General features: G+C 31.7%; 1 protein-coding gene and 1 long non-coding RNA gene across 2 annotated transcripts in view; both read right to left on the reverse strand.

The window, feature by feature from the left end:
- Positions 1 to 7,754: 7,754 nt before the first annotated feature.
- Positions 7,755 to 10,073, reverse strand: LOC122269102 (uncharacterized). Its single transcript, XR_011636726.1, has 2 exons — positions 8,236 to 10,073; positions 7,755 to 7,866 (listed from the first exon to the last, which is right to left on the reverse strand). It is a non-coding gene; the product is annotated as an uncharacterized lncRNA (long non-coding RNA).
- A 4,645-nt stretch (positions 10,074 to 14,718) lies between these two features.
- The window catches only part of LOC122269101 (uncharacterized), a 28,520-nt gene continuing 15,680 nt past the window's right edge, over positions 14,719 to 27,558 (reverse strand). Inside the window, exons 4-6 of the mRNA XM_043040696.2 lie at positions 17,638 to 17,829; positions 15,916 to 16,115; positions 14,719 to 14,901 (exon numbers count right to left, since the gene is read on the reverse strand). Coding sequence (XP_042896630.1) covers positions 14,757 to 14,901; positions 15,916 to 16,115; positions 17,638 to 17,829 — 537 coding nt within the window. The 3' untranslated portion in view covers positions 14,719 to 14,756. The remainder of the gene's footprint in view (positions 14,902 to 15,915; positions 16,116 to 17,637; positions 17,830 to 27,558) is intronic.

Consider the following 27,558-nt stretch of genomic DNA (forward strand, 5'->3'; position numbering starts at 1 on the left):
TTGGAACTTATTAACTTATATTGTCTGCACCAATTATTAGCATATTTGAGATAAAGCTTAAATCATATCCCAATACCCTTTGACCATATGGATTGAATCTTAGAACATGTAGATCAGATGTAAATCTAAAGTCATTCAAACTGGTCTGTTTTTTTATTTATTTTTTTAATTTTTATTTTTATTTTGCGCATTATATATGTTAAAACATAACTCAATTAACCTTTTTAATAACAATTAAAAAATGTAAGAAAGGATAGAAATTTTATTGAAGTTACCTTGTCGATAGATTTAAAGTACATAAATATTTTATTCTTTGTATCATTGGAATATTTTTTCATGATCGAAATTTGAAGAAACCCACTATAAAATATATTATAGTATGCAATAAAAAATTAATTTATCATTTTGCGTAATAATTAAAAATAATTAAAAAAAGTAAATTGAATTTAACAATGTTATTCTTTTTAAACATATATTTTATCGCATTTACGTGTTTTTCTTCTAAGCTAAGTTATAGATTATAAAGGAAAAATCGCCTTTTCTCCCATTATTTACAGCTCTAGTCTCAGGTACAATACAAAGCATTAAAGGTACTGAGCAGAATATTTTATGGTCGTTGATTGGATACTCATGGACTAATAGGTAAAATCTTAATGGTGCAGTTAATAGAAATTTCTAATTTGCATTAGATAAGTTATTATTTCTTGTTAATTAAATTCCGAAACTGATTAAATAAGTGCATCTTCTTTCGGAGGATTTTTCATGTTTGCTACTCAAAATATAGAGACGCGTAGCTTAAATTATTTTTTTAAAGTAATTAAATTAATAAAATGAAATAAAAGTGTTATCAGTTCCATCAGAAGAATTACAATAGTTTAATAAAATCAGTCGAATAGTTTTAGTTAAAATATTGGAAAGATTGGTTCTTTTATTTTAAACCTTTTATGTTTTTAGGAAAGTTTTCCAATTATACAACTCGAGATAATTTCACGCAAACAAAAATACTAAAAATGTTGAATAATTTTGAATATTAAATTTATTCATTACTAATCAAAAAAATTTGCAAACTGAAATCTGCTCAAATTTTTACATCTTCATAAACAGAGTAGTTTTAAATAGCAAAACACTAGGTGAATAGTATTCGAATAATAATTTTTTTTTTCTTCTTTTCTTGGAAATCGTTTATGCACTGCATAAAACATCATCGCTAACGTACTGTCAGCGCTCGACAAAAAGTGTTCTAGTCATTGACCATAAAAATAAAATTGTAGCCCTTTATTTTTCGTAAAATATTACTACTACTAATCGTAAATTACATTATGGTCTTAAAAATTACCTTCAGTTAGGGCCTTGGTGTTAAACAAGGAAAAATAATGTAGTGCTGCCATCTCTCGAGGAATTAGAGAGTAACATGTTTGTAATCACCTAAGTAGTGGCGGTGAAGTGTTTTTCGTTGCTGGTTAAAGTGCATTGTGTTATGTTAATTTTTGTCTTTAAAGGAGGTTTTTGTGGTTGATGTGGATTTTTCACGATTGTTTGTCGAATTTATTAAATTTAAATAGCGTAAAACTCAGAATAAATAAAAAAATTCTATTTTTCTTTTTGATAAACGGTTTTTATGAACGCATGCCCATTACAAAACCAGTTTTAATGTTAACCAGTTTATTTAAAAGTCCTTTTACAGCGCTATAGTATAGAAAAAAAAGAATGGTGGATTTGATCATTAAAAAAATTGTGGTGCGAAAATTGGTCAAATGCTAGTGGGTTCTTGTACTGATTAAATGATAGCGGGTTCCAGTACTGAAAAAAAGAGAGGGTTCAGCTATAGTTCAAAAGAGAGTGGATTCGAAAACTGTTCAAGTGATAATAGGTTAAAAAATAGTTCAAATAAGAGCAGTTTTTAGTAGTGATAAAGAAGTTCTGCGTTTTAGTATTGGCCAAAATAGAGTGGGATCAACACCTCCTAGAAAACAACAGGCCTCAGCACGGGTTACCTTAAATATCCTTCAGTAGTCCAAATGTAATGACATATTTCGTATTTTCATCCACTGCGCAGCTTAGTACCCCGAACGTAATGATTTTTCATCTACTGCGCAGTTAACTTCGTCACATCGGACTACTAAATTGATCCTCTTCTAGGAGGTGTTGGTGGGATCGTGTAATGATCAAATGATAGTAAGTTTGAAAACTGATCATAGCGGGTTCGAGTATCGATAAAAAATAGTTATTTCGATTATTGATCAGATGACAACAGGTTTCAATTTTGATAAAAAGAGAGTGAGGTTCGAGTGCCGATAAAAAGATAATGGTTTTGAGTTTTAAGCAAAATAGAGTCAGTTCGGAAATTGATCAAATGAGCTCCAGTACCGATAAAAAAAGTTGGCTCGATTATTGATACATCCAGGGTAATCACAGGATTCGAACCCACTACCTCTATGCTTTGCACAGCATTTGGCAGCTGATACCGATTAACTTGAGAGGCCCCTGGTTCTGAGTATTGATCAAAAGAGTGTGTGTTAAAGAATCGATTAAGAGTAAAGAAGTATTAAATGTAGGGATTCAAAAAGGGTAGGTTTTAGTACTAATCAAATGATAGTGGATTCGAGTACTAATAAGAAGATATGGGGTTCGAATGCTAATGAAAAATAATAGGTTCACGTATTTATCAAAAGATATAGGTTTGAGTATTTATCGAAAGAGTTCGAAAACTATTCAAATGACAGCATGTTCGAATACAAAAAAAATTTTCGTGGATCGAATTATTATCAAATTATGGCAGGTTGAAGTAATGAACACTTGACAGTGAGTTCGATTATTGATAAGATGATAGTGAATACGAGTAGTAATAAACAGAGTGTAAGTTCGAGTGCAGATAAAAAGATGGTGAATTTGTGTATTCATCGAAAAAGATGGTTTGAGAACTGATTAAGAGATTTTTGGTTTTAGTACTGATCAAATGATATTTGGTTGGAAACCCGATAAGTGCCGAGTAACACTCCTTCATGTTTGCCACCATCATATTGAAATTGATATAACAACCTTAAAACTAATCATAAAAATAATTGTAGTATCAGGAAGTTCATCAGTTTTTCATTAATCAAGCTGAAATAACTGGTTTAGGCACAACATATTTTACTCTCGTGCAGAATTTTAATTGAGGAAAACCTTTGCAAGGCTTAAGTTTTACCACTTGTAAGCTTTTTTAAAACTTATAAGCTTTACCTTTAAACGAAAAACCTTTGGAACGGAGGAATGCGTTCGCTAAAGATTTGATGGAGGGCATGTAAATTCAGAAATCTAACGCTGAAGATTAATTAAATGAATTAGTATGATAACTAAACGAATTCAAAATTAGAAATTAAGAATCACATAATATTTAAAGATAATAAAATCATAACGAATTAAATTTTAAGATAACCGTAGAAAAATACGATGCATGTGTGTATACTATTTATTAAATTTGCATTCAGCAAATTATTCTCTAAATTTTTAATGAATTTGCTTTCTGTAAAAATTTGCTTTAAGAAATTTTTAGCAAAAGCAATAATATGTTTTAGTATTTGAGTGAGAAATCTGAGAATTTGGCAGAAATAAAATAGCTTTTTCTAGTTGGTTGCAATTATAATGAAGTAATGAAAGCTTTTATTTTTCAACAATTTTTTACCTGAACTGATTATTAAGTTCACTATTAGCTGATGTCTCCAGTTCATAGCAAAGTTTCAGGTTAGGAAATCCATATCCGAATAGTCAGTATAAATTTTTCTAGAAACTTTTTTTAAAATTTAGTTTTAAAAAGCGGCCTCCAGCAATTCATTTTTTTTTCTAATTGGTTGCAATTATAATGAAATAATGAAACTTTTATTTTTCAACAATTTGTTACCTGAACGGATTATTAAGTTGACTATTAGCTGATGTCTCCAGTTCATAGCAAAGTTTTAGGTTAGGAAATCCTTATCCGAATAGTCAATATAAATTTTTCTAGAAACTTTTTTTAAAATTTAGTTTTAAAAAGCGGCCTCCAGCAATTCATTTTTTTTTTCTAATTGGTTGCAGTTATAATGAAATAATGAAACTTTTATTTTTCAACAATTTGTTACCTGGACTGATTATTAAGTTCACTATTAGCTGATGTCTCCGGTTCATAGCAAAGTTTTAGGTTGGGAAATCCATATCCGAATAGTCAATATAAATTTTTCTAGAAACTTTTTTTGAAATTTAGTTTTAAAAAGCGGCCTCCAGCAATTCGTTTTTTTTTTCTAGTTGGTTGCAATCATAATAAAATAATGAAAGCTTTTATTTTTCAACAATTTGTTACCTGAAATAAAAAGAAAAAAAAAAGTCTTTTTTTTTCCTATTTAAGAAAATGAAAAACTGGAGAGTGAGTCTTTAAACGCCACTGGATTGAAAAATCATGATCCGGATCTGACTGGAAAATAAATCCAAGCTTCACCGAGTGCTTGGAACCGTATGAGTAACAAATCAAATTTTTGCGATTTTCCCGGGATAGGGCGGGAAAAATATAAAATTTTTATTAGATATCGTACCCGTAAAATTTTAGGATCTGGTACTTCTCGCTCAGGTAATAACAACATATTTAAACATTGGTATTCTTGATATGATGAATATGATTTTAAAAACAACGTGGGAAAAAAAATCGAAAAACGACGTTAATTTACGATGGAATTCTCGTGAATTGAATAGATCAGAAAGTAATAATTCCAATTCCAATTCCGAATTCGCGTGTTGTAATTAAATCGTATTACAGTATAAGTGTTCGAATAAATAATTATTATAGGATGCAAAAATGATCGAAAAGTCAGATCACAAGAGGTTACGAGCAATTTTTGCTACTACGTTTTTCTGAACTAGCATTTGATAATTTTAATCCAGAATTTGATATCTTGTATTGTTTATTTTGTTTATTTTCAAATGTTTTTTAACAATTTTTAAAATAAAGAAAGACCCCGACAATTTTTAAAATAAAAAAATTTAATGATGAAGATTTTTTTAGGAACTATCTTTGAATTAATTATTTGCTTACCTGCCTTGAATTTTTTTTATTTGTTATAATAGATTCTGAGATATACTTAAATAGTTAACCTATTACAACCAGCAGTACCCTTCAACTGCAGAAAACAAATTCAACAATTAAAAAAAATAGTAAGTGACGTATTCAAACTTAAAACTTAATAGATTTCAACTTAAAACTTTTAAAACTTAAGAGACGTATTCAAGGATAAATTATAGTTTTTGATAGTTTTAAACTTAATTATTACTTTAAAACAGACACTATAAATCTTATAGATTATTTTTTAACCTAAAACTTTATCTGTAAAAAAATTCTGTGCAATTGGCGAGTGAGACTTGGTAACCTTTTTAAAGGGCAGTCAAAATTTACAGTAANTTTTTTTTTTTTTTTTTTTTTTTTTTTTTTTTTTTAAGGAAGAAAAAGTTTGAAATCATCCTAACATATATGTGATGATAGTAGTCATGATCGAAGATTTGGAAGGCACAGGAAAACAGGTGGATTGAAACAATCTTTATTTAAGACATTTTTGAGAAATGGCAGAGCTTCAAATTGTACTCCGAAATCGGTATACTTCAGTTTTTATCTTTGGGAAAGTAATACAAGTTTGTCTTAATGATATTTTACGTCTCATAGAGAAAACAGTTAAGCTTTATTAATTATAATTGGTCTATTAAATAGGTAAAGGGAATAATATGCTTCCCACATTCAGTCAAGAGAAAAACACAAAATTATAATTTATGCATATTTGAAGTAAAAATAGAATAAGAAGTAGGATGTGAATAATGAAGTATGCGAAAGCGTTTAACTTTGAACAATAAATTAAGAGGAATTAGATAAAGAAATAACATAAAAAGATTATTTAAAGCTTTTTATGTTACATTCCCCACTCCCAAAATTTTAACTATCATCTAAAAATTTGCTTGCAATAGTTTCCTTATCTTAGAAACACAATTAACACGAAAAAACAATAATTTTTAAAAGTAACATAAAAGAAATATATAAAAGCAATATGAAATGTAAAAAACACACTTTTGTAAAAATGATACAAATATAACATAATATTTCTAATTTAACGAACAGTTAATAATTAATTGAACGGTAAGTAATTGTTTGCAGGCCAGTTTTTCAATTAAATGAATTTTTCTAAAGAAAATTTTAACAGTTTTTCTGACCCTTTGTCAGTTTAAAGTCATTTGTTTACACTTCTTGACGATAGTCTTTCACCAATAAATACAATTCTCCATCCTTAAACTTTAAATTCTGCCACCTAAAATTGTAAATTTTCTGAGGAATTTCAAAAATTCGAAATCAGGAATTATAAAAATATGAAAATAAAAGTTTACATTTTCTGGTGTAAGAAAAAAAAAGTCAATCTAAAGTTAAAGATTTCAGTATCATTTACTTAGTTTAAAAAAAAGAGAGACACTGTTTACTCTGTTAAAAAATAACACAGTTGGTGAATAATAGTTGGTCCCTAATAACATAGTTGGTCCCTAATGTTATTCTGAAGTTTAAATCTTCAGAATAACATTAGGGACATTTTTCTGGATAAGGACCCTTATGAAAAAATCGAGGTATAAACGAGGTATATTTTAAAGGTATAAAGGAGGTTGTTATTTAAATACGTCGTTGAGGTTGAAAAGGGTGCAAATGAATACCTCAAAACCAACCTCAAATATACCTTAAATATACCTCCAGAGGTACATATGTTTCAACTTGAGGTGTTTAATTTCACATCTGGGGAGAGGTAGATATTTACTACTTTAAAGTGTTTCATTTTCAACCTTAGGTTATTACTTATCAGCCTGAAGTATATTTATTTACACTTGTGGAAGTATTTATTCAACAACCTAAGGTGAGTCATTTTACACTTCAGGTTATTATAAATCAACCTCAGGTGTATTTTGTTCGACTGCAGGTAATTATTTTTCAACCTCAGGTGTATATATTTATCAACCTGTGGTGTGTCGTTTTACACTTCTGGTTGCTATAAATCAGCCTCAAATGTATTTTGTTCTACCTCAGGTAATTATTTTTCAACCTCAGGTATATAATTTTATGCTTGTAGAGGTATATATTTTTCAACCTAAGGTGGGCCATTTTACACTTCTGGTTGTTATAAATCAACCTGAAGTGTATTTTCAACACTTGGAAAGGTTATTTTTTATTAGCGCCATGTGTTCCATGCTCTACCTTAAGTTATTATTTCGTAATCTCAAGTATATATTTCTCTATTTTTAGAAGTATTAATTTATCAACCAAAGATGCGACATTTTACACTTCAGGCTTATGTAGCTCAACTTAAATCTGTTTTTTTACCTCTTACGAAGGTGAGGTGTTATACGGACCACCTAGTTTATTAATTTTTAGACTCACTATATAAAAAATATAATATATATATAAAGATATTATATATATTATATGAAGAATAATGTACATTACATTTTTTTCACTAGTAGAGATCATTTATCAACCTGAAATTTTTAATATTAAACCTTCGGCAGTAATTGCTTCTTTTGTTAAGCTATAAAAGAAAGTTTCAAATGCATAATTCTTCTATAATTTTAATAGATTGATTTAAATCATCTTAAAATAACACTTATCCAAATTCTACAGTTAGTAAAAATTATTTATGGGAACTCATACTCGTATTTTTAGAAGATAGTTGTCTAAGGTGCTTGAATTTTTAAAGCTATAAAACTACAAATTTAAATAATTAGTCAGCTGAAATTCAAAGTACTTTTATTTAAAACTAAAATTTCACTTTTTTTACAAACCAACAAAATTATTTTAAATACTGTTTCCGTCTACATGTTGAAACTTGTAATTATTGGAACCTAAAAGGAAAAAAAATATAAATTAGTAAGAAAGTCATATTTACAATAATAGTGGCAGGTCTTAAAATATTAGAAAGTATTTTTTTTATCATTTAAATTAACTGGATGAAATTAATTTTCCTTTTCAGATAAATATCTTCTGCCATTTCTATTCAATCCTCGTAGCTAAAAAGCATGACATGTATCACAGCCACAAAATAAAATACACTGAAGACAGTATTACCATTAACAACATTTACAGAAATTCAAATATACAGGGTGTTTATAAAGTCTCGGACCCATTTTGATGTTTAATAACTCATAAAATAATAAAGATAGATTAAAATTAATAACATAAATGGTTAGATAGACTCAAAAACTTTCATGAACCTTGTCAATGAACTTCCACGTGTGCCCCCTTCGTCGCACGGAGAATATCAAGTCGATAGTCAATTTCACGCCAGGTAGCGGCAAGCATGTCGGCATCCACAGAGGCTATTGCGGTTGTAATTCTGGCTTTTAGGCCATCAATGTTCGACACGATCCTCCTGTAAACATTGTCCTTTATAAATCCCCAAAGAAAAAAGTCCAGCGGCGTTATATCAGGTGATCTGGGTGGCCAAGGAATTGGACCTCCTCGCCCAATCCATCTTCCTGTAAAATGGTCATTCAAAGAACTACGAACGATGATACCCCAATGAGGTGGTGCACCATCTTGTTGCAAAAAGACATGTGGCTGAAGCTCTTCTAGTTGTGGAAATACGAAGTTTTCCAACATGTCTAAGTATACGACTGATGAGATTGTCTTTTCTGTAAAAAAGAAAGCTACCTCTCGTGAAATTGACTATCGACTTGATATTCTCCGTGCGACGAAGGGGGCACACGTGGAAGTTCATTGACAAGGGTCATGAAACTTTTTGAGTCTATCTAACCATTAATGTTATTAATTTTAATCTATCTTTATTATTTTATGAGTTATTAAACATCAAAATGGGTCCGGGACTTTATAAACACCCTGTATAATTCCAATCTTATTATGCAATTTTAACACTTTTTATTTTTCTATACATCTGTAACATTATGGTACTTGTAAGTTTAATAATTAGATTTCCTTCCCTTTCTTTTTTAAAAATCTTTAAACTCAATAAACCTAGTCTATATTTTTCAACTTTTTGTCAGACTTCATGAAACTAGCAGCTTTTTTTTAAATTTTTGACGCTGATTCTGAAAAGGACTTATGTTATTGTCAATCACATCAGAGTTTCTTAAAAAATAGTTATTTTAATAATTTTTAATCAATGTAATCAAGAATCTACAATCGTTTAATAAATTAAAATTTTAAAGTTATGTACCAATTTTTATTCTTTTTTTACACTCAATCGAATAGAACAAATTACAAGCTGATAAGGAGCATTTATTTTAAAGTTGTGAGTAATTTTATGTGAGGAAAATGTCTAAGAGAGAATGATTTGAAATAATACTTTTAAAATAAGTTGAGTATAATATCTCCTATATAACTTATAATACCGAGCAGAATAAAACTAATAGTTAGTTGTTACAAACACTTGTTTAAATATAAATACACATCCCATAGGATGAAACTCAAAATAATGCATATTACTTTCAACAATAAATGTTTTTATTTGCAATTGATTTTATTCAATTCAGGATTAAAATTGCATACTATACTGACTTATTTCTAAAATATTTAAGATTTCCGAAATTCGCACATTTTTGAAGTAGTGAACCATAAACAGCTGCATGAAAAAGCTCATAACCTTGAAACAAATTGTCATATAAACTTGAAATCGGATTTAATTTCATTCTGCCCAATATTCTAATAAGTAATAACAATCTGCTTAGTAAATAATTAACGTGGGTAAAATGCGAGAAAATAACATGTAGTGAAAATAGCAGTTTTGTGATCAAACATGAAGAAGTGAGCTAGTACAGTTACTAGTTTTCAATTATCAAATATCTAGCAAACTATTGTTATCAACAATTACATAAATTCTGTAGTTTATTAGGAGAGATTACTTTTTCTTTTAGGTATAAATTCAGAACTATATCCTAGGGGAAGGCTGAGCAGTAGCTTGCTTGTCTCTTCTTCTGCGCCGCCGCGCATGTGCTATTTACAGCCTAGGCCATCTCAGTAATATCAGGGAACTGTGGATAAGCTCTGTAAATATATATATATATATATATATATATAAACTTTGTATATATATATATAAACAATATAAACTTTGCAACAAATATCCAAACGATAAGTATACAGCTATAGTAGTATTTCAAATCAAAATTGCTATTTTAAAAATCTTTCAATTTTCAATGACATATTTATAAGAGAAATTATGAAAATTTTTCTCAATTAATCAACGTGCATACTGCTACGTTAAAACATATACATTTAAGCAAAATAAAGAGAATAGTTCTATTTGAATAAATTACAAACAATAAAATATACTGTGCATAACCTGCTGTAACGATTCACTAGTAACGTTACCCTAAACAGCGACGAAAAATATTTCGGTTATTCTCTCTTATTGTTAAGTCTACAACGATAGCCTCTAAGAATATCCTCCAACTTAAATTATTTAAGATCAGGTCGCATGGTTAAAACAAAAATAATAAAATTTAAGTTTGAAAGTTGAAACACATTCGATTAAAAGTGATAAAACTAAATTAATAAATGTCAAGCACACTTACCGAATTTCAAATAGACTTTTGATTGTCAGCACACACGCCATTTACCGATTCGCATGGAACTCTGGGAAGTGAGCTAGTTAATATGAAGTGTACTTGAAACAACCTTAAAACAAGCTTAGGTATAAATAAAATGACTTCATACACCTCAAAAAATACATCACTCTCGTTAGTTGAAATAAGGTTGATTTTTTTATACCTCATAAATACCTCTTTTGTTACAAGTGTAAAAAAAACAACCTCGTATACCTTAAAAATCACCTTATCAGTCTGGATGATTTGAAGTGAATCTAAAACAACCTCAAAATAGAGCTTAGGTATAAATAAAATGACTTCATATACCTCAATAAATACCTCACTCTCGTTAGTTGAAATAAAGTAAAAATTTTTATACCTCAAAAATACCTCTTTTGTTACAAGTGTAAGAAAATAAACCTGGCATACCTTAAAAATCACCTTATCAGTCTGGATGATTTGAAGTGAATTTTAAACAACTTCAAAACAAGCTGAAGTATATGTAAATCAACCTCGTACACCTTAATTACGACCTTTACAAGGTATAATTTTTATTGCTGTTTTCTCTGCTACCTTAAATATACCTCAAAACAACCTTAATACCTCAAATCAACCTTAAATATACCTTAAATTTTCGTAAGGAGAGCTGTAGTCCCCAAACGGAGGAAAACAGTCCCAAATCTCAGCATAGTTGTGCTGCAAGATCCAAGTTTCAAATATATAATATACATTTCATTTTATACAACTGACGTTGAACAGCCGACCCAATTGTTGGGTTTGCGACTATTAATGATCAACAACGTAGTCTTGTAATTTTGAACCTAATCTAGTAGACAAGGAAACTCCTGGATCAAGTATTGGGAGAAATATTTGCCTTCTTTGAGGACTTTTTGATGGAACGTTACATGGAAAGGGAGACTACGAGAGCCTCCCACGGTTCTCCTGACTGCAAGCGCACTCTACCCCATGATCCGTCTCCTACTGAGGATATTTCACGTCAGCACTGCAGTCGGTGAAAGCCGGATGCGGAATTTGTATCCACCAGCCATCGCTGGGAAGCCAGCTAATTAGAGGGCGAACGCTCTATACCCTGAGCCATCACGGTGCTGTAGGGTGACCACTTGGATCAGTCTGCGTATAGTCAGAGAATGTGCAGTATTGGTCCTCGTTAAGCTGTTCTACCGTAAAGTGCCCGATTTCGAATGCAGTCGTCAAAATTGTGATGACATGTCTTCAGATCATCCTCAGGGATGTTACCCAAACCGTCACCAACAGCTCATTGTACAGATCTAGTGCGACGTAAATGACCGCAACAACAATCATTCGCTTCATAAATATACAAGTGGAAATAACAATCGACATGTTTCAAATGCTCAAAAACAAGGACCCATTTTCAAGACTTGCCAGACGTGAATGAGTAGAAACAAATGTGATTTGAAATAACGAAAAATGGAAAAATAAAGTTAGTAGGTAGGAACAATTTACGTCGCACTAGAGCTGCACAATGGGCTATGGGCAACGGTTTGGGAAACATCCCTGAGGATAACCCGAAGACATGCCATCGCAATTTTGATCCTCTGCAGGGGGGATGGCTCCCTTTCTTTGGCTACCCGATGACCAGAGTGCGAAGTCGAACGCAATAAGGTAGAACAGTTTAACGAAGACCGAAACCACGCAGCCTTGGTCCCTACGCAAACTGATCAAAGTGGTCACCCACCCGCTTACGGACAGCAGTTAGTGATGCTTGATTTAGGTGTTCTACAGGAAACCATGTCTTTACGATTAGTTCACTGCGGGATGAAAAATGAAGGTGAGAAACAAGACAAGAAAAACCGCAGTAACCGAAAGAAGAGAAAAAAGATGAAAAACAGAGCATGAGAAGCCGCTGTGGCCGAGATAGGCAAATCAGGGTAAAATGCATTTCTATGCAAAAGTAGTGAAGAACTAATGTCGTTAACAAAGGAACCAGTATTCATACGAATTACTGAAAAGATGCAGATCCGGATAAGTGGATGCATTCTATAGTAGTACTTTACGTCACAAGAGAGTTGAACAATGGTCTGGGAAACATTCCTGAGGATGATATGAATACATATTACCCCAATTTTTATCCTTTGGGGAGGGGATGACTCCCCTACTTTGATAGCCCGATGTCCTGTGCACGAAATCGAGCACTTTACAGGAAAACAGTTTAATGATACGTTAATAGAGGGACAGCCTTTAAGAATTGAAATTTGGTTGTGTGTGAGATATCTATGAGTGATGAGGTAAAAGGACTAAGTTCTGTTCAAAGTATTGTTCAGAGGTGATTGCTCACAGGCGGACGAGAATAATGACGCCGAACATTTTAATAGTATCATATCAGCAGTTATTAGATGAGGACAGACTATACCTGAGAAGCTTGGCGAAAGTTGGTTAAGATCTGGTTCTGAGAGAGAGAATAGGAAAAGCAAACAACGAGGGGAAAAGGCTAGATGACGGCAATAAACAGTCGACGCCATGACGCCTGGTCTGACGAAGGTGCAGGAAGTAAGATTAGATTTGCGATAGAGAATATGCAATTCCTCCTTAATGCCATTCGCTGTTGCGAGAGCAGTTAACTTACTGCACGTGACTCTCATCATGCTGTGAAGGGGCTATTCACGCTGCATGCGATTGTCTTTGTGGCGAACCTACCTCTGGAAATATTAAATACGAATTCATGTTAACTTGCTTTATTCCAGAGGTACCTTTTGATAGATGAAGGTTGACAGAGTCGATGATCTTCAAAAACGAATTGCTAAATATTTGCTAACAATGATTTAAATGACATTAGGAGAAAAGTAATAAATTCCAAATTTGTAATTAAAATTACATATAACATTACTTAATCAAAGAAACTAAAATATTTACTCAGACAATGAATAAAAATAAATGAATTGACATTCTTAATCGTTAAGAACACAATACTCGGCATTTAGAACAACGTAACATTTAGAACAATATTGTTATCTAAAGCCTTTTAAGTGCAAAAATAATTTGATTGAATAAATAATGATCCAAAAGCCCTTATCTGTTTCAGTCTTATGTAGATTCCTTTCAATTTGCATAATGTAGAATAGCCCTTTTTTGGAAAATTTTCCCATGTTTCTGAAACTACAATGTATAGCTTACTTTCGATTTTTATGCATGTTATGCTTGAGGTCACCATTATAGAATAATTAGTTGATTATCCATATTAGATCATTCAAAGATTTACTAAAATACCTCTTGGAACATTTTCTCATCCTAATAGATGCTTTTCCCACGCCCATATAGATATTTTCGGATCTCTATCTCCCTCTGGTGGTTTCAATTATATTCTGACAATGAGAGACCAATTCCTGACCAAAAAGCAGAAACCATCTGCATGTTGTTGTTCTTTTATAGCTTGGATAAGTTGATTTGGTTGTCCATCAGTCATGACAACCGATCGAGGAGCACAGTTCGAATCGGAGTTATTCAGTGCGTTGTCAGACTTATTAGAGACGACTTAAATACGAACTATGGCATATCATTCCTTTTCCAACGGAATCGTAGAATGATACCACAGATATCTTAAGTACTAAACTATTAAACACACTAAAAGCTCCCGGAAATGACCGGTGGCACGAGACAATTCTAGTAGTCTTATTGGAAATAAGAACAGCCATCAACGAAGTCTTAAACTCCTCCTCAGCTGAACTCATGTATGGATCTCCGTTACGCCTGCCATGCGAGATGTTTGAAACGCAAAGCCAACTACATCTAATTATGAATTCATTTCACAATTACGAAGTCATTTTCAGCAATTAACACCAACTGCCACAACAGCACATTGGTATTCATTCATCGAATTCTATCACAGATGAAATTCTGGAAGGTGAGTAATATGGCGTAACTAACACTATAAGTATTAAATACCCATTCACTAGTATATAAGACATTTTAACTTAATTCTATCTACAGGTACCTTTGGATAGATGAAGGTTGGCATAATCAGTAATTATCTCCCATCACCTTAGACGCGCATGGAATTGTTTCGAAGCTACATGTGAGACTTATGCGTGAATCGCATTGATGTGCGATCGCATAGGAAAATCGTAAGCAGGGAGAATGCTGCATAACATCGCGATAATAGACTCGCACTATATAACTCGCTAATATAACTTTATTGTAACAATCATAAGGAATCATGAGATATTATATTTATTCAAGGCTTGCACAACTGTATCAGCCGTTTCCTCTCTGAACTGTGTATGCAGACTGTGACCTCCTTCGAATTCAATGAATTCCACGTTTGGAAAATGTCCTCTAATGTGAGGCATGTGGCTCCTCCTAAAAACATAGTAAAAATTAATTATCAATGGAGTAAAAACATTCAAAAACTGATGACAGCGTGCGAATTGCCAAATCATACCGTAGATTGAAAAGGAATCTCCATTGCGAAAATCTCCATTGGGGTTAAAGGAGCGTTCTCGTCAATTGCCAAACAGCTGAGCGCTTATGTTTTTTTTTTTTTCGGTATCGCGTAACATTCAACAAGTTAGATATGGATGCGACGTTTCTTTAGTTAGTATTATTAGTTAGTTAGTATCATTAGTTGGTATTAATTTTAGTTGGTTTTATTATGAAAATATCTTTAAAACGAGAAATTAAACCAAAAAAGTATTCAATTTTCATTTGCATCGAGCTGTAAGAAAACAGGTTTTGAAATCGGAAAATTTCAGAATCTGAATTACAGCATCAAATGTGACATTTATTAGATTCTTTTTTTAATGCTTTGAAATAGTGTATCTGTAGATGTGTATTCCTCCGCTTATGTTACGCTTACGCAGTGCTGTGTGAACAGGCTTAATGTTCTAGTAAGTTTATTATTGTGATTTGTTTTTAAATTTACCCGTTATTTTCACATTCATTAGAGTTTTCTGTAATATAAATTCTAACAGGTCGCGCGCCTAAAACACATTTAAGAAAATTAATGTTACAATATAAATAAAGTGTAAGGTTTGCCATGTTTTGAGCATTATCCCTTATAGGCTATATTAATGTAAAATATTGACTTTGGTTCTTTTTTGTATAGCATCACATCATGACTGCTGAGTCTTCCAAATTCATTTGTTGTTGTTTTTTTCGTTGAAATTCAAACTGAAAGAAAGCGTTATGTTGCAAACACTACAAGTATAATAATATAAAATGGCACGCTTTTTCAAACTCAGGCGTAAAAATCAATCAAAAATGGTAAACGGAAAGTCTTACGACACATTTTCACCCCTAGCGCCATCTGTGGTTCGCTTTACACTATCAGTCATCCATAAAAAGTTAAATAAAAGTGGTCAACAATGTACTTACAGATTCATGAAAGATTTAGTCCCAACTAAAAATACAGCAGGTCCTTCATATGAGCCAACAGGGTCTAGAAGAAAACTGGCAGGATCACTAAAGCTTCGATAGAGTGACTGCTCGTCAAAATTAGCCGTGTATCGCCCATCAGCATCTCTTTTGAATGGATAATGTAGTTTGTATAATCTATCTTTAGAAATTCTTTTTTTCTTTAATTGAACAAAGACATAAAAAAAATATATTAATTTGCATACAATATATTACTAATTTAATTCAACCATTTTTGCATAAAACAAATTATAATTTCTTTATACAAGGTTACCACGGATCTAAATCTCATTTTGAAAAGTAGCGACGAAAATAAAGCGGACGTCAATACTTTATAGAAACATTTGTGGATTACACATGACTTTTTATAGGAAATATTTTTTTCCAATTCACAAATGGGTTGCCATTCGTCAATTTAGGCGCTTATAAGGACGGATTTATTGGCCACTCTTTCATGGGTACCATATTAGGTGGGCCACATTCCTCCCACAATAGGAACAGATAATACAGAGAAAGAAAGGACATCCATGCCTTGTCCGAGATTTGAACCCAAAACCTTTCTGGTGCAAGGTTTCAAGTTTTGAAATGGTCTCTTAAAAAAGAATTTATTACTACTATTTTAAATTTAAATCAATTTAACACATGACAATAAATTTAACACCTTTAAATCGTGTGTTTACTACAAAATACTGATTAAAACTAAAAAAATATGCTTTTAAATTCCAGCAGTGTTACGCAAAAGTCAATTCTATTCAGGGTGTTCCTACAGTAAATTATGGGTCTGTTCAAAAATGATGCCACATAATTTGAATCATAGCCATCAAGAATATTTGTGATAGAATTTCATGTTTAGCGTTAATAAAGTCGGTCTTGTTAACGCGTAACCACTTACGAAAATAGAAAGATTTTACGAACAATTCTAACTGTATTAAAAAAAACTCCTGTATGCGAATTCGGAGATGCGAAAGAGATCCTAATTAGCGAGTTTACCGCGGAGAAATATGTTTTACCAATAAAGTTCTCATTCACATCTTTGAATTTGCATACGCGAATTTTTCGCATGCATTGAGATGGCGATCCATATGCGAAAAAAGTACAGGTGGCATAGAGCAAAACTATCCATGACAACACTTTGCATGCTTTTGCCATTAGCGTGTGGAGAGTCATGGGAGAAGGAAGTAAGTTAGTTTATGTCTTTATCTTCAAATAGATTAAAGACTTTTTAGATAGGAAACTACATGGAACTGAAAACTAGATTGAACATAGTTTATAAAAAAATCGTCTTGGGAATTTAAAAATATATATATATGTGCCAATTAAATACGAAAAAATAACGAAGGGGGAAAATAATTCCTGGACAACTGAGAAAAGGAGGACAGAGTAGGGAGGAAGGTCAAGACATGGAACCGATCTTCTCCCCAGATGGCGTACTCGATCACTCCGATCGTGAATTAGTCCTTATCTCGTCTCCTTCATCAAATGATCATTTAAGCTCTATCTAAAATAATCCTCTTTAATGATCAATCATTTAAAGAGGTCATCACTGAGCAGTCTCCAACCTGGGCACACGCTTTCGCAAAGGGGAAAGGATGGAAAGAAAAGTAAACTATCTTTATTACATCATTTACTTTAGTTCCTAAATGAATGATGTAATAGAGAGATATTCCACTTTCATCTACTTACATTTTCTTCGGAAAATTCTGCGAACACATCATCAACAATTTTCTTGTTCGCCTCCTCTTCATCCATATAGCTCGGAACCTTTAAAAGTGAATTTGATATTCCTCGTAAGTAATCTCTGCACTGGATTACATATTCGTGAGAAACTGATTTTACATACGTGTCTTCGGATATTATCATTGCTACTCTCTCTGGCTGAAAAAAAACATTATAAAAATTTATAACTTCAATCATTTTGAAATTGAGAACATTCTAGCAATAAAAAGTAGATTACTAGCAAAACTGTATGAGACGATAAAAAAAAATCGGCAGATAATCTGCAAACTGATCGACACATTTCTTGAAATTTCGGGGAAACTGAAGTACAATGGGCGTTTTGAAAATGGCTCATCTTCAAAGTTGCAGCGAATAAAGTCCGAGGCACAAATAAACTGTCAACGCTGGGTAATCTAATTAACTGGAAAGTAGTGACTTACTTTAAAGTATTATATATATACGCCTTATAATTTTGCTCGTGCGTCGTTGTCTACAGTGCTGGAAGCAAAATTTTCAAAATTTATAGTTTAAAACCATTTGAAAACTGAGAACACTCATACAATAAACGACTATTATTTATAAAACTGAAAGGTACAGTAGCCAGCGACGATAAAATCTTTACAAATGATTTGCAAACTGAGAGGCAAACATCATGGAAATTCGGAGGAACTGAAGCAAAATACGTATTTTGAAAATTGCGCATCCTTAAAGGAGCAGAGAATGAATTCCGAGATACCAAATGAATTGCCTACTCTGGGTAACCTAAATATGAAATGAAAGAAATAAAAAAGATCAAAAAAAATCAGGAAAATCATATAATGCGTTTGTAATCGCTACAATTTTTGAAAGACTTAAGTATAATGTTATAAAAAAAACTTTTGAAAGGTTACAGAACCCTCCATTCAATTGTATGATGGCGAATCCTGGAGTTGGCAAAAATCAGATGAAAGAAATTATGAACTCAGATGCTTTAGGAGTCTCTACAATTTTTCAAAAGCCATAGGTTTAATAATATAAAGTTAATAAAGACTCTTAAAAGGTTGCATAATACTCCATTCAATTGTAAGATGCCGAATCCTGGAGTTGACGAAAATCTGAGGAAAAACATTATTGGGGAATTGGATATGAAATTTACACAGACGGCAATGAAATGCTTGTATTAAATATAGAAACAAATGAATATGAATATAGAGTAGGTAGCGGTCTCCTGGTCAAGTATAATAACAACACTATTTACCAACAGTCTGCTGGAATTATTGATGAATCAAGCGTCTACCCCGCTGAGCTAAAAGTCATAAAATTAGCTATCTCCTGGGCTGTAAAAGAAAACATCAATGATTTGGTGATTTACTTAGATTCTAAATCCTCGTTGCAGTTCCTCGAGAACCCAGCACCTAAAGATCCCATAACAGAAAACATTGAAATCATGGTACAAAATAAAAACTATCAATTCAATTGGATTAAAGCACACTCGGGGGAATTAGGCAACGAGGAGGAGACGCATTGGAGAAGGAAGGTACCTTTTTGCTCAGTGGGGTGGACTACCACTACTCAATTACCAGACCCAAAATCAATCATAAATTACGGCAGGTCAGTAAAGCTCTTTGGCGGGAAAGATGGAACGGTTCAGCAAATGGGAGAGACACATACAGATTTTACCCAAACATCAACGAAAAAGTGCTGTCAAGTGATTTTCATATAAACCAATTCTACACTAAAAAGCTTCAGCTGTAAATACTGTGGAAAAAAAACAAACGATCGAACACCTGATAGTCGAATGTAATAAATTCTTGACATTCCGTAGTAGACACATTAACAAAAGGGCACTCATGGAGACATGATGTAAATCTAAACAACAATTGCAAATCATCAGAGAAATCATTAAGCGACCGCTCGAGGACACCATTACACCAGACGACCCCATGAACTCCCTGCACACAATTTAGTTGTTGTGTCTCCCAGAGCGGTCTCCGATCCTGACTATTTATTTCTTTTAGCTTTTCATTATTCTTTTATCCCAAATTTTACCTGTTTTATTGGTATCTTTTGTGATATTCAATTTTAATCTTCATCAACCATGATTTTAATCTGCTTTCGTGTTTTAATCTTTGTCTTTTGCCTACCAGCTTTTAATGTTCCTATTTAGTTACACTGTTTACAACGATTTTTTAATGCTTTTCTTTGTTTTATGTCCTGGTTGCTCACCAACCATGATTTTAAGCTGCTTTCGTGTTTTAATCTTTGTATTTTGATTGTTATCACCTTGTACAATTTCATAGTTGCCTTAGGCTACAGTGGACTCTTAACAAGTTTTTCTTAAAAAATAATGTTACAGTGCTATAACTTGCAGGGATTGTTTATATTTAGATAGAAAACATAAAATAAAATAGTTTGACACATAATTCTTTCTGTAACATGAAAAATTTAAAATTTTTTTTAAAAATTGTCGATTTATTTTTAAGTTTAAATTAGCTCCTTGCGCTAAAATTTTCCTTAAATTCAAAAATCATTTGTTGATTTCAACTCTATTTACATTTCTCTTCAAATTGTAGGGAAAAAATTTGCACATTTTGTCACTAATTTCAATACAGAGTAGAAAAACCAAGTTTCGGAGACAAAAACATGAAAATCGTCGCTCAAAGAGCATTTTGGAACATTGAAATGACCATAAAATATATTGTGATAAACTATTTAGGAATTTTTTCCCTACAAGTTTTTTTTATTGATCTAGAGAGTGTGTAAAAAAAAGTTTCATGCTGTACCGGTAACTGCTGGCAAAAAAATTTAAACAAAAAAAAAACTAAATCTTAAAAAAACATTTTGAAGAAGGGATAAAAAAAACTAAAAAAAGGATAAACTTAAAATTTATGGCACATGATCTGACAGTGGAAATACATAATAAGAGGCGTTGTTTAACCCAATAACACTGAATATAAACAAAAAAAGACACATACCTATTAAAATGTTGATCGAGAGAGTAGGCCCATTTATCTAAAGAAACTAAGAGTTCACTAAAAAAAGAGTCATGTGTTGATGAATAAAGTTTGTTTTATTGAATATTTAGCTTAGTGGCGGCATCAAAAGCAAACTAACAGGAGGTATGGCAGATGGTTAGAGAAGTGGTCAGGAGTGACTGGGAGTTTCGTGGTTTCCATTCATACCAAACCACAGGAGTGGATAGGTCCAAAGCACAGGAGTGGATAGGTATCAGGTCTGGTTTCGTGGTTTCCATTCAGACCAAAACACAGGAGTGGATAGGTATCAGGTCTACCGGGTGACATCAGAGCGGGGTTGTATCAGCATTCATCGTCCAACAAGTGGATGAGAAAAGTTAGCCTGCGTGGCCTCAATTTGCATATGGTCGTCGCAAATCCATGATCAGTCCAAAATAAATTCCATTCACAATCGTATTCAAATTCTTTTTCACATTAAAAGAGCTGCATGATTAAGCATAAAAAAAAAACATTTCGTAGATCAAGTCATAGCATGGCAGCACATGAGTTGGATGTTAAAAATGACTAATATAGAAAATTCCAAAATCCATTTTGAAAAAAATAAGGATGGCGCAAGGAAGCCATTCTTCCAACAAAAAGGTTCTCCACCTCAGGGAGGAGGGAGCAAAAATATAAAACTCCGTTAAGCGGAGGGCTGCAAATTGTTTGACGATCAAAATATCGAATCCTCCGATCGTCATTCGCGCTCTTTCTTTTTATAAGATACAAAAACTTAAAGTTAAAGTTAAATTACTTATTTTTAGAAAGTTGAGATGTTACCACAATTATTTTTCGAGCGTTACGGTTAAGAAACACATCTCCTATCTAGTAAGGCACGCTGACATCAAAGGTACCGGCAAACAGGTGTCTTTTTTTTCTAAGAAAAAGGGGGTTAAAGGAATGTGAAACGGAGAGTCAGGGGGAGAAAGTCCCCATTGCACTATAGATTAAGGGGCGAGAGAAATTATATCAGGAAATAAGGATTTGTAACAGGAATTAACGAAATTGTGCGGAAATTAACTTAAACTTGTGACTTGATGTCACACATGCAATAGTCATCAAAATTACGTCGCATGGAACTGTTTCAATTTCTAGTTCGAAACAAAATTTTCGTTTTGAGAAAAACAAGTTTTTGTATTAAAAAAGCAAATTAAGAATAATATTGTCAAATATTTTGTAAATTTTCACGTAAATTAATAATTAATATGCTTTTTTATATAATAACCAACTATTTATACATTAATTTGGCAAAATATGCTATTAGATATCAGAAACTAATGATGACGAGAATGTGATATTTACATTGAAAAAATCAAAACAATTGTTGAAAAATGCACAATTATTTTATTTTTTTTAAAAATTTGTTAAATGAAATGATGATTTATGACAGTATATATACTGAACTTGTACATCACTAATCAAGAGTAATAAAATTAATTTTAAATATAGTAAAAAATCACAAAAATTATTCGATCTTTTCTACTTTCAAAATATATAATTTCGCAATAAGGTAAAAGAGTTGTAAAAAAAATCCTTAGGTATGATATTCTGCAATAACATAACAAACATTATAAAAGGAAACACAAACAAAATATTTTTAGCAAATTCTCTAAATTCCCACACTTTGACGTACACATAAAATTTAAAATCCGCCAGTAGCATATGATAAACTGCATTCATTTTTATTTTTTTTACTTTTACTCGCTAACTGCAGCAGTTATTGCTATTGTAATTAAACAAAGAGAAGCGTAATGAAACAATATGAAATAATTAATAACGTAACAAAAACAAAATAAGATAAAACAAAATAGTAGCTTTGAAAAAAGCTGTTTTGAAAAAATTGGAGAACTACACGATTAATAACAACAATAACAGGGTCATTAAACCAAATAAAAGCATAAACAAAATCAATCCATCAACTAGGACAATATGCTGCCACTTTTAGTAAGACAGATGCAATTTAAAAATTAAATAATTTAAAGATTATCTGCTATAATTAGCTTTTAGCTTAAACCGAAACTAAAAATCCGTCTGCAGTCAACTACTGACTTCAGCACATACATGAGTAGAAAAAGGGGCGTGGCCTAATTCAAATGCTAATATCTCCGTAAAAAATGCTCCAATTTAAATAAATTTTTTTTTGTTTGGAAGCTTATGATGTCTACTATACAAATATATAAAAATCTAAAAGTCGATATTTTGATCATTTTTATCGAATTTCAAGGTCCACTGTACCCTTAACGGCAATGTAAGAATTTTAATGCATAACTTCGTTTTACTTTGTCTGATGTTTCCAGCATTTTTGTAAAACACGGCGCATCCTATGTAAGCACTTACAGTTTTCATACTGATGTAATTTATACAGTACTTATATAACTGTTTTATTGGCTAGTTGGCATCACGCACTATAAGGTCCCCCCCTCCCCCGGAGCAAGATTGCTTTTAAACTTTTTGTGTTGCCATCTTCTGTAACATTTGTAACAAGTGTCTTCTGTAACAAGCTTTATTGGTTTTAATAAATGCCACGGGTGGAGCTGGCTGATCAGGCTGGTCGGCAGGGCACAGCGCTGGTCTTCGGATGGCTGTCCTTAAGGGAACTGTTGCGACGGCGGGACATCCTTCCGTATGCCCAAATGAGGACGGGTCGGTCATTTAGTCTTAGGTATAAAATTAAATTAAAAAATAAACCTTTACAAGGGTATTGAACATTCTATTTATATGATACCAAACACTGAAGTTGCAGTAAATCAGGTAAACTAATCATGAAATCCAGATCCTGCTTTAGGAGTTTCAATAATTTTTGGGGAGCCTTAGGTAGTATTAAAAACAAAAATAAATGTTTACAAGGGTACTGAGCATTCCATTTGTTGGTTTAATGCCGAATGCTGAATAGCCGAAAGTCAGATAAAAAAAAGTAATTAAAGCCGGATCACGCCTTAGGACTTTGTGCATTTTTTGAAGCATTAATGTTAAATTAAAAATAAATGTAAACTTTTACTAGGTTATTGAACATTTCATTTATATATATAGAATTCCGAATACTGAAGTTATCGAAAACTAGACTTAAAGAAATCACGAAAGCCAGATCTTACTTTAGGAATCTACAATTTTTTGGGATGACTTAAGTATAATATTAAAATTAAGAAATAAATATTTGCATGGCTACTGAACATTCTATTAGTTTGTATGATGCCAAATATTGGAGCTGACAAAAATTCGATAAAAAATTTTTGAAAACTAGATCATGCTTTATTTCTCCCTGAAATTTTTGATGAGCCTCAGGCATGAAATAATAAACAAAAATTAAACATATCGAAGCCAACTGCACTGTGCGCTAAGAAATATATATTATACATAACTCTGCAAATCAACATTTTTTGGTAGGTTGTTTAATATCATTCATTTTTTTTAATGTTTTTGTTGAGTATCTTTATAATTGTTTTTTTTTCCTTGCTTTAATTTATAGCATTATCTTATTGATTTTCATAAGTTGAAAAATAATAAAAATGCATGTAAAAAATATAAATGTACTGTGCCATAACAATAGAATACCTTGAATAACGTTTGATCTAGTCATCGGATCTTAACGTACTAGGACACAATCTTTATGATTTAAAGCGGAAAACTCAAGTAAGCCAATTAATTTGTGCAAATGATTTTTACAAAGATACTAAATCAGACACAGAAGCTTGCTTTCTCTGAATAAACATAACTTCTTTTCACAGGATTTGGATTCTCAAAATATGGGTAATATGGTCCCTATAGTTTGGTCAGGAGAGTGGTTTAAATTTTAGATCCTTAAGGTAGATTTTACTTTTTGCTTATTTCTCCATATCTTAACAACTTAGATGAATCAACAAAATATTTACACACAATTTTAAAATTCGTTTATCTAAAGAGAGTCTTATGCCAGACATTGTTCTTAATAGTTTTCTATTATTTAATAATTTTAAAACAAATAAATAATTATTCGACATTTTTTTTAACTGATTTACGGAAATTCAAAAGTTTGTAGGTCTAAATTCGATTCTTTAAATGATGTAAAAATTTGTAAGTAATACAAAAAAAAATATTATTTTGAAGAATAGAATTTAAACCTACCAACTTCTGAATTTCTGTAAATCAGTTAAATAGCACCTGAAAAAGTAATGCATTTGAAAATTAATTTTTTAGAAACTATTCCGTTTTTAATATTTCTGAGTATTTTTTTAAACTTTTTTTTTCCGTTTATTTATTATTTCTTTTTTGGAATCACGTTTGTTGAAGTTTCCAAGCATCAGATAAAGGGAATTTAGAAATCTTTCAAAATAATCGTTTAAAATTTGTTTGACGGCAGAACGTTAAATAAATAAAGATCTATAATAGATGCTAATATTTCATTTACTAATTAAGAAATCATATAACGAAGGCAATTTGGTCATATAATGATAACTAATACATCCAATTCTCTTAAAAGCAAATACGTGGGCACCTCACCGCAAAAGAAAAAGTGTGAGGCCAAGACTAAAGTGCAATCAGGCAGACAAAGGCAAAAGATTGATGGAATAGGAGTTAACACGTTGCTTTGTTAAAGACAGGAATGTTTGACGAAAAAGCAAAATTCAAAGCTCTCTGCGTCATGTAGGCACGAAGATGGTAATTAGGTAAGTATATGTCAGAAAAAAATTAGCTCTAAAGAAAAAAAAACTGGATGTTATTCACAGAAAAGGGCTTTTTAAATTTTCATTTTTATTTATTTATTCATTTATTATGTATATATCACACTGTGCATGCTTACAACTAACCTGAACGTTTTCTTGATGAAACTTGAGGTGGTTCTTCTACTGACGGTGCTCCGTCAATGGTAGGAAGATACCAAGGTTTTCTGACTAACTTAAAACAAGCTGCAGCGAATGTATTTTCAGTACAGTTGCCAAATTTAGCGAAACTAATTTGAAACTACAAGATGAACAATTGAATTTCATCAAAACTAAAATCATAAAACTGCGTTTGTTGCAAAACTTTTTCTGTATAAACAAAACTTGGGAAGAGGATATTGCTCTCTTAGTTTCAGTGCCGTAGGGAACCTCATCACAATAAATAAATAAATAAATGAATATATGATTAGAAATTAGTGCTCACAAACATTGAGCCGGACATAATCAAATCTCATCACGTTCATCCAAGTCATTAATTTTTTTATTTTATTTTAAACGAAAGATAATAAATAGTAATCTTCTAAATGAATTTGCGTCTGTCTGTATGTATGTCCTTTATAGACTCCTAAACCAATCGATTAAATGCTATGAAACTTGGCATACAGATAGATCAAAGCACGAGGAAGATTATTGTCGACATTGGAACATTCTGCGAAAAACCGATCCAGCGGTATGAGTGAAAATCGAAATGGAATTTTCTGATTGGTTAAAAGTTAACCAATGTTTTAAATTTTGCTACAAGCGATTCAGTTTCAAATATCCTGAAGATAACAACAGTGATATTTTCTATCTTACAGCTTTATTCATTTGGAAAAGTAAATCACATATACTTCAAAAGCAAATTTCATTCAAAGTACACGTTTTCCATAATTATTTATATTTAGTATGCAATTTTAGGTTAGCACAATTGGGTATAATATGAAAAAAGCGCAACTACTTCCACTTACTAGGAATAACATTTACCTTTTAGTTTAATTAATAAACTGAGTTTTAAATATGTTTACTAAATTCATAAACTTCGGTAAAACAACAATATAAATTATTTCCAAAGGAACTAGACTAATACAATTCCAAGCTGGCGAGTAGCGACTTATAAACAAGACACTTCGTTTGATGCTTTTACTTGTTGCTAGAAATCAGGTTCGCAGAAAATGCTGTTTGCTAGTTAAATTTAGTAGGAATAACACGATTTGTGACGTAGGCTATAGTATACCCAATTAAATATAGTTTTCGAAGATTTCATTGCTGTGACAGTTGTCATTTGAAAACTATTAGATTGTTTATTATTCGAATTCATTCATTTTATTTCTTTCATTTAAAAAAAAAGATTTTTGTTTTAAATTTTATAATTTTTATATTTCTTATTAATTTTATTTTTATTGCTCTTTTTATTATTTAAAATACATACGTGAATTTTCGGTTTAGCGAATTTGCAACCACTGTCAACGTTTACATTTCTTTTTGTTTGTGAGAGAGAATATTTGCAAAAACATGCCGCCTAAACGAATCGCTCTTAGTCGATCGACATCTCAAGCGCGCAAAAAGAGAACTACCCATGTTTCAGAAGCATCGAAGCAACGGGAAAAAAGACTTGAAACTAATCCAGATCACAATGCTTTTGCCCGTTCCTTATGGCTATATCACACGAGAGAAAATAAGTGCAACTGTAAGTGTAACTGCAAGTGTAAGTGCAACTGTAGGTGAAATTTCTCCAAAAATTGCTCGTGTGATAAAGAAATCACGGTTGCACGAAATATCTGCAACCGATCAGGCAATTTCTTATGTGAACCAATCAGATCGTCTGCTTTTTATGACGTTTCAATTTTATGTGATGACATATACAAATGTAAATAAAAATGGCGGCGGCGTTAGGAAGAGGATGATCGGATGAAATTTTTTTATTGATGAGACGGAACAGTTTTTTAGTTTAATAATAACATTTCCTTTAAAATGAAAGCATTTAAAATACTTTCGCACTATGAGATGATCATCTCAATGCAGTTGATGTACTACCATAACAGGAACCTGCACACGATTTTAGTATCGGTGAGTATAGTACACAATTTTTGCGATAAGTTTTCTTTTAAAATATTTATTTATTTTAAGCTAATAAAATTAAAACTTATTATAATTTGTTCCGATCAAAGTTTTAATTACTTTAAATAGAAATAATTTCTATTTTTATATATGTACAACCT

This window comes from Parasteatoda tepidariorum, chromosome 5 (assembly GCF_043381705.1).
Source record: "Parasteatoda tepidariorum isolate YZ-2023 chromosome 5, CAS_Ptep_4.0, whole genome shotgun sequence".
In the NCBI taxonomy this organism is placed as follows: domain Eukaryota; kingdom Metazoa; phylum Arthropoda; class Arachnida; order Araneae; family Theridiidae; genus Parasteatoda; species Parasteatoda tepidariorum.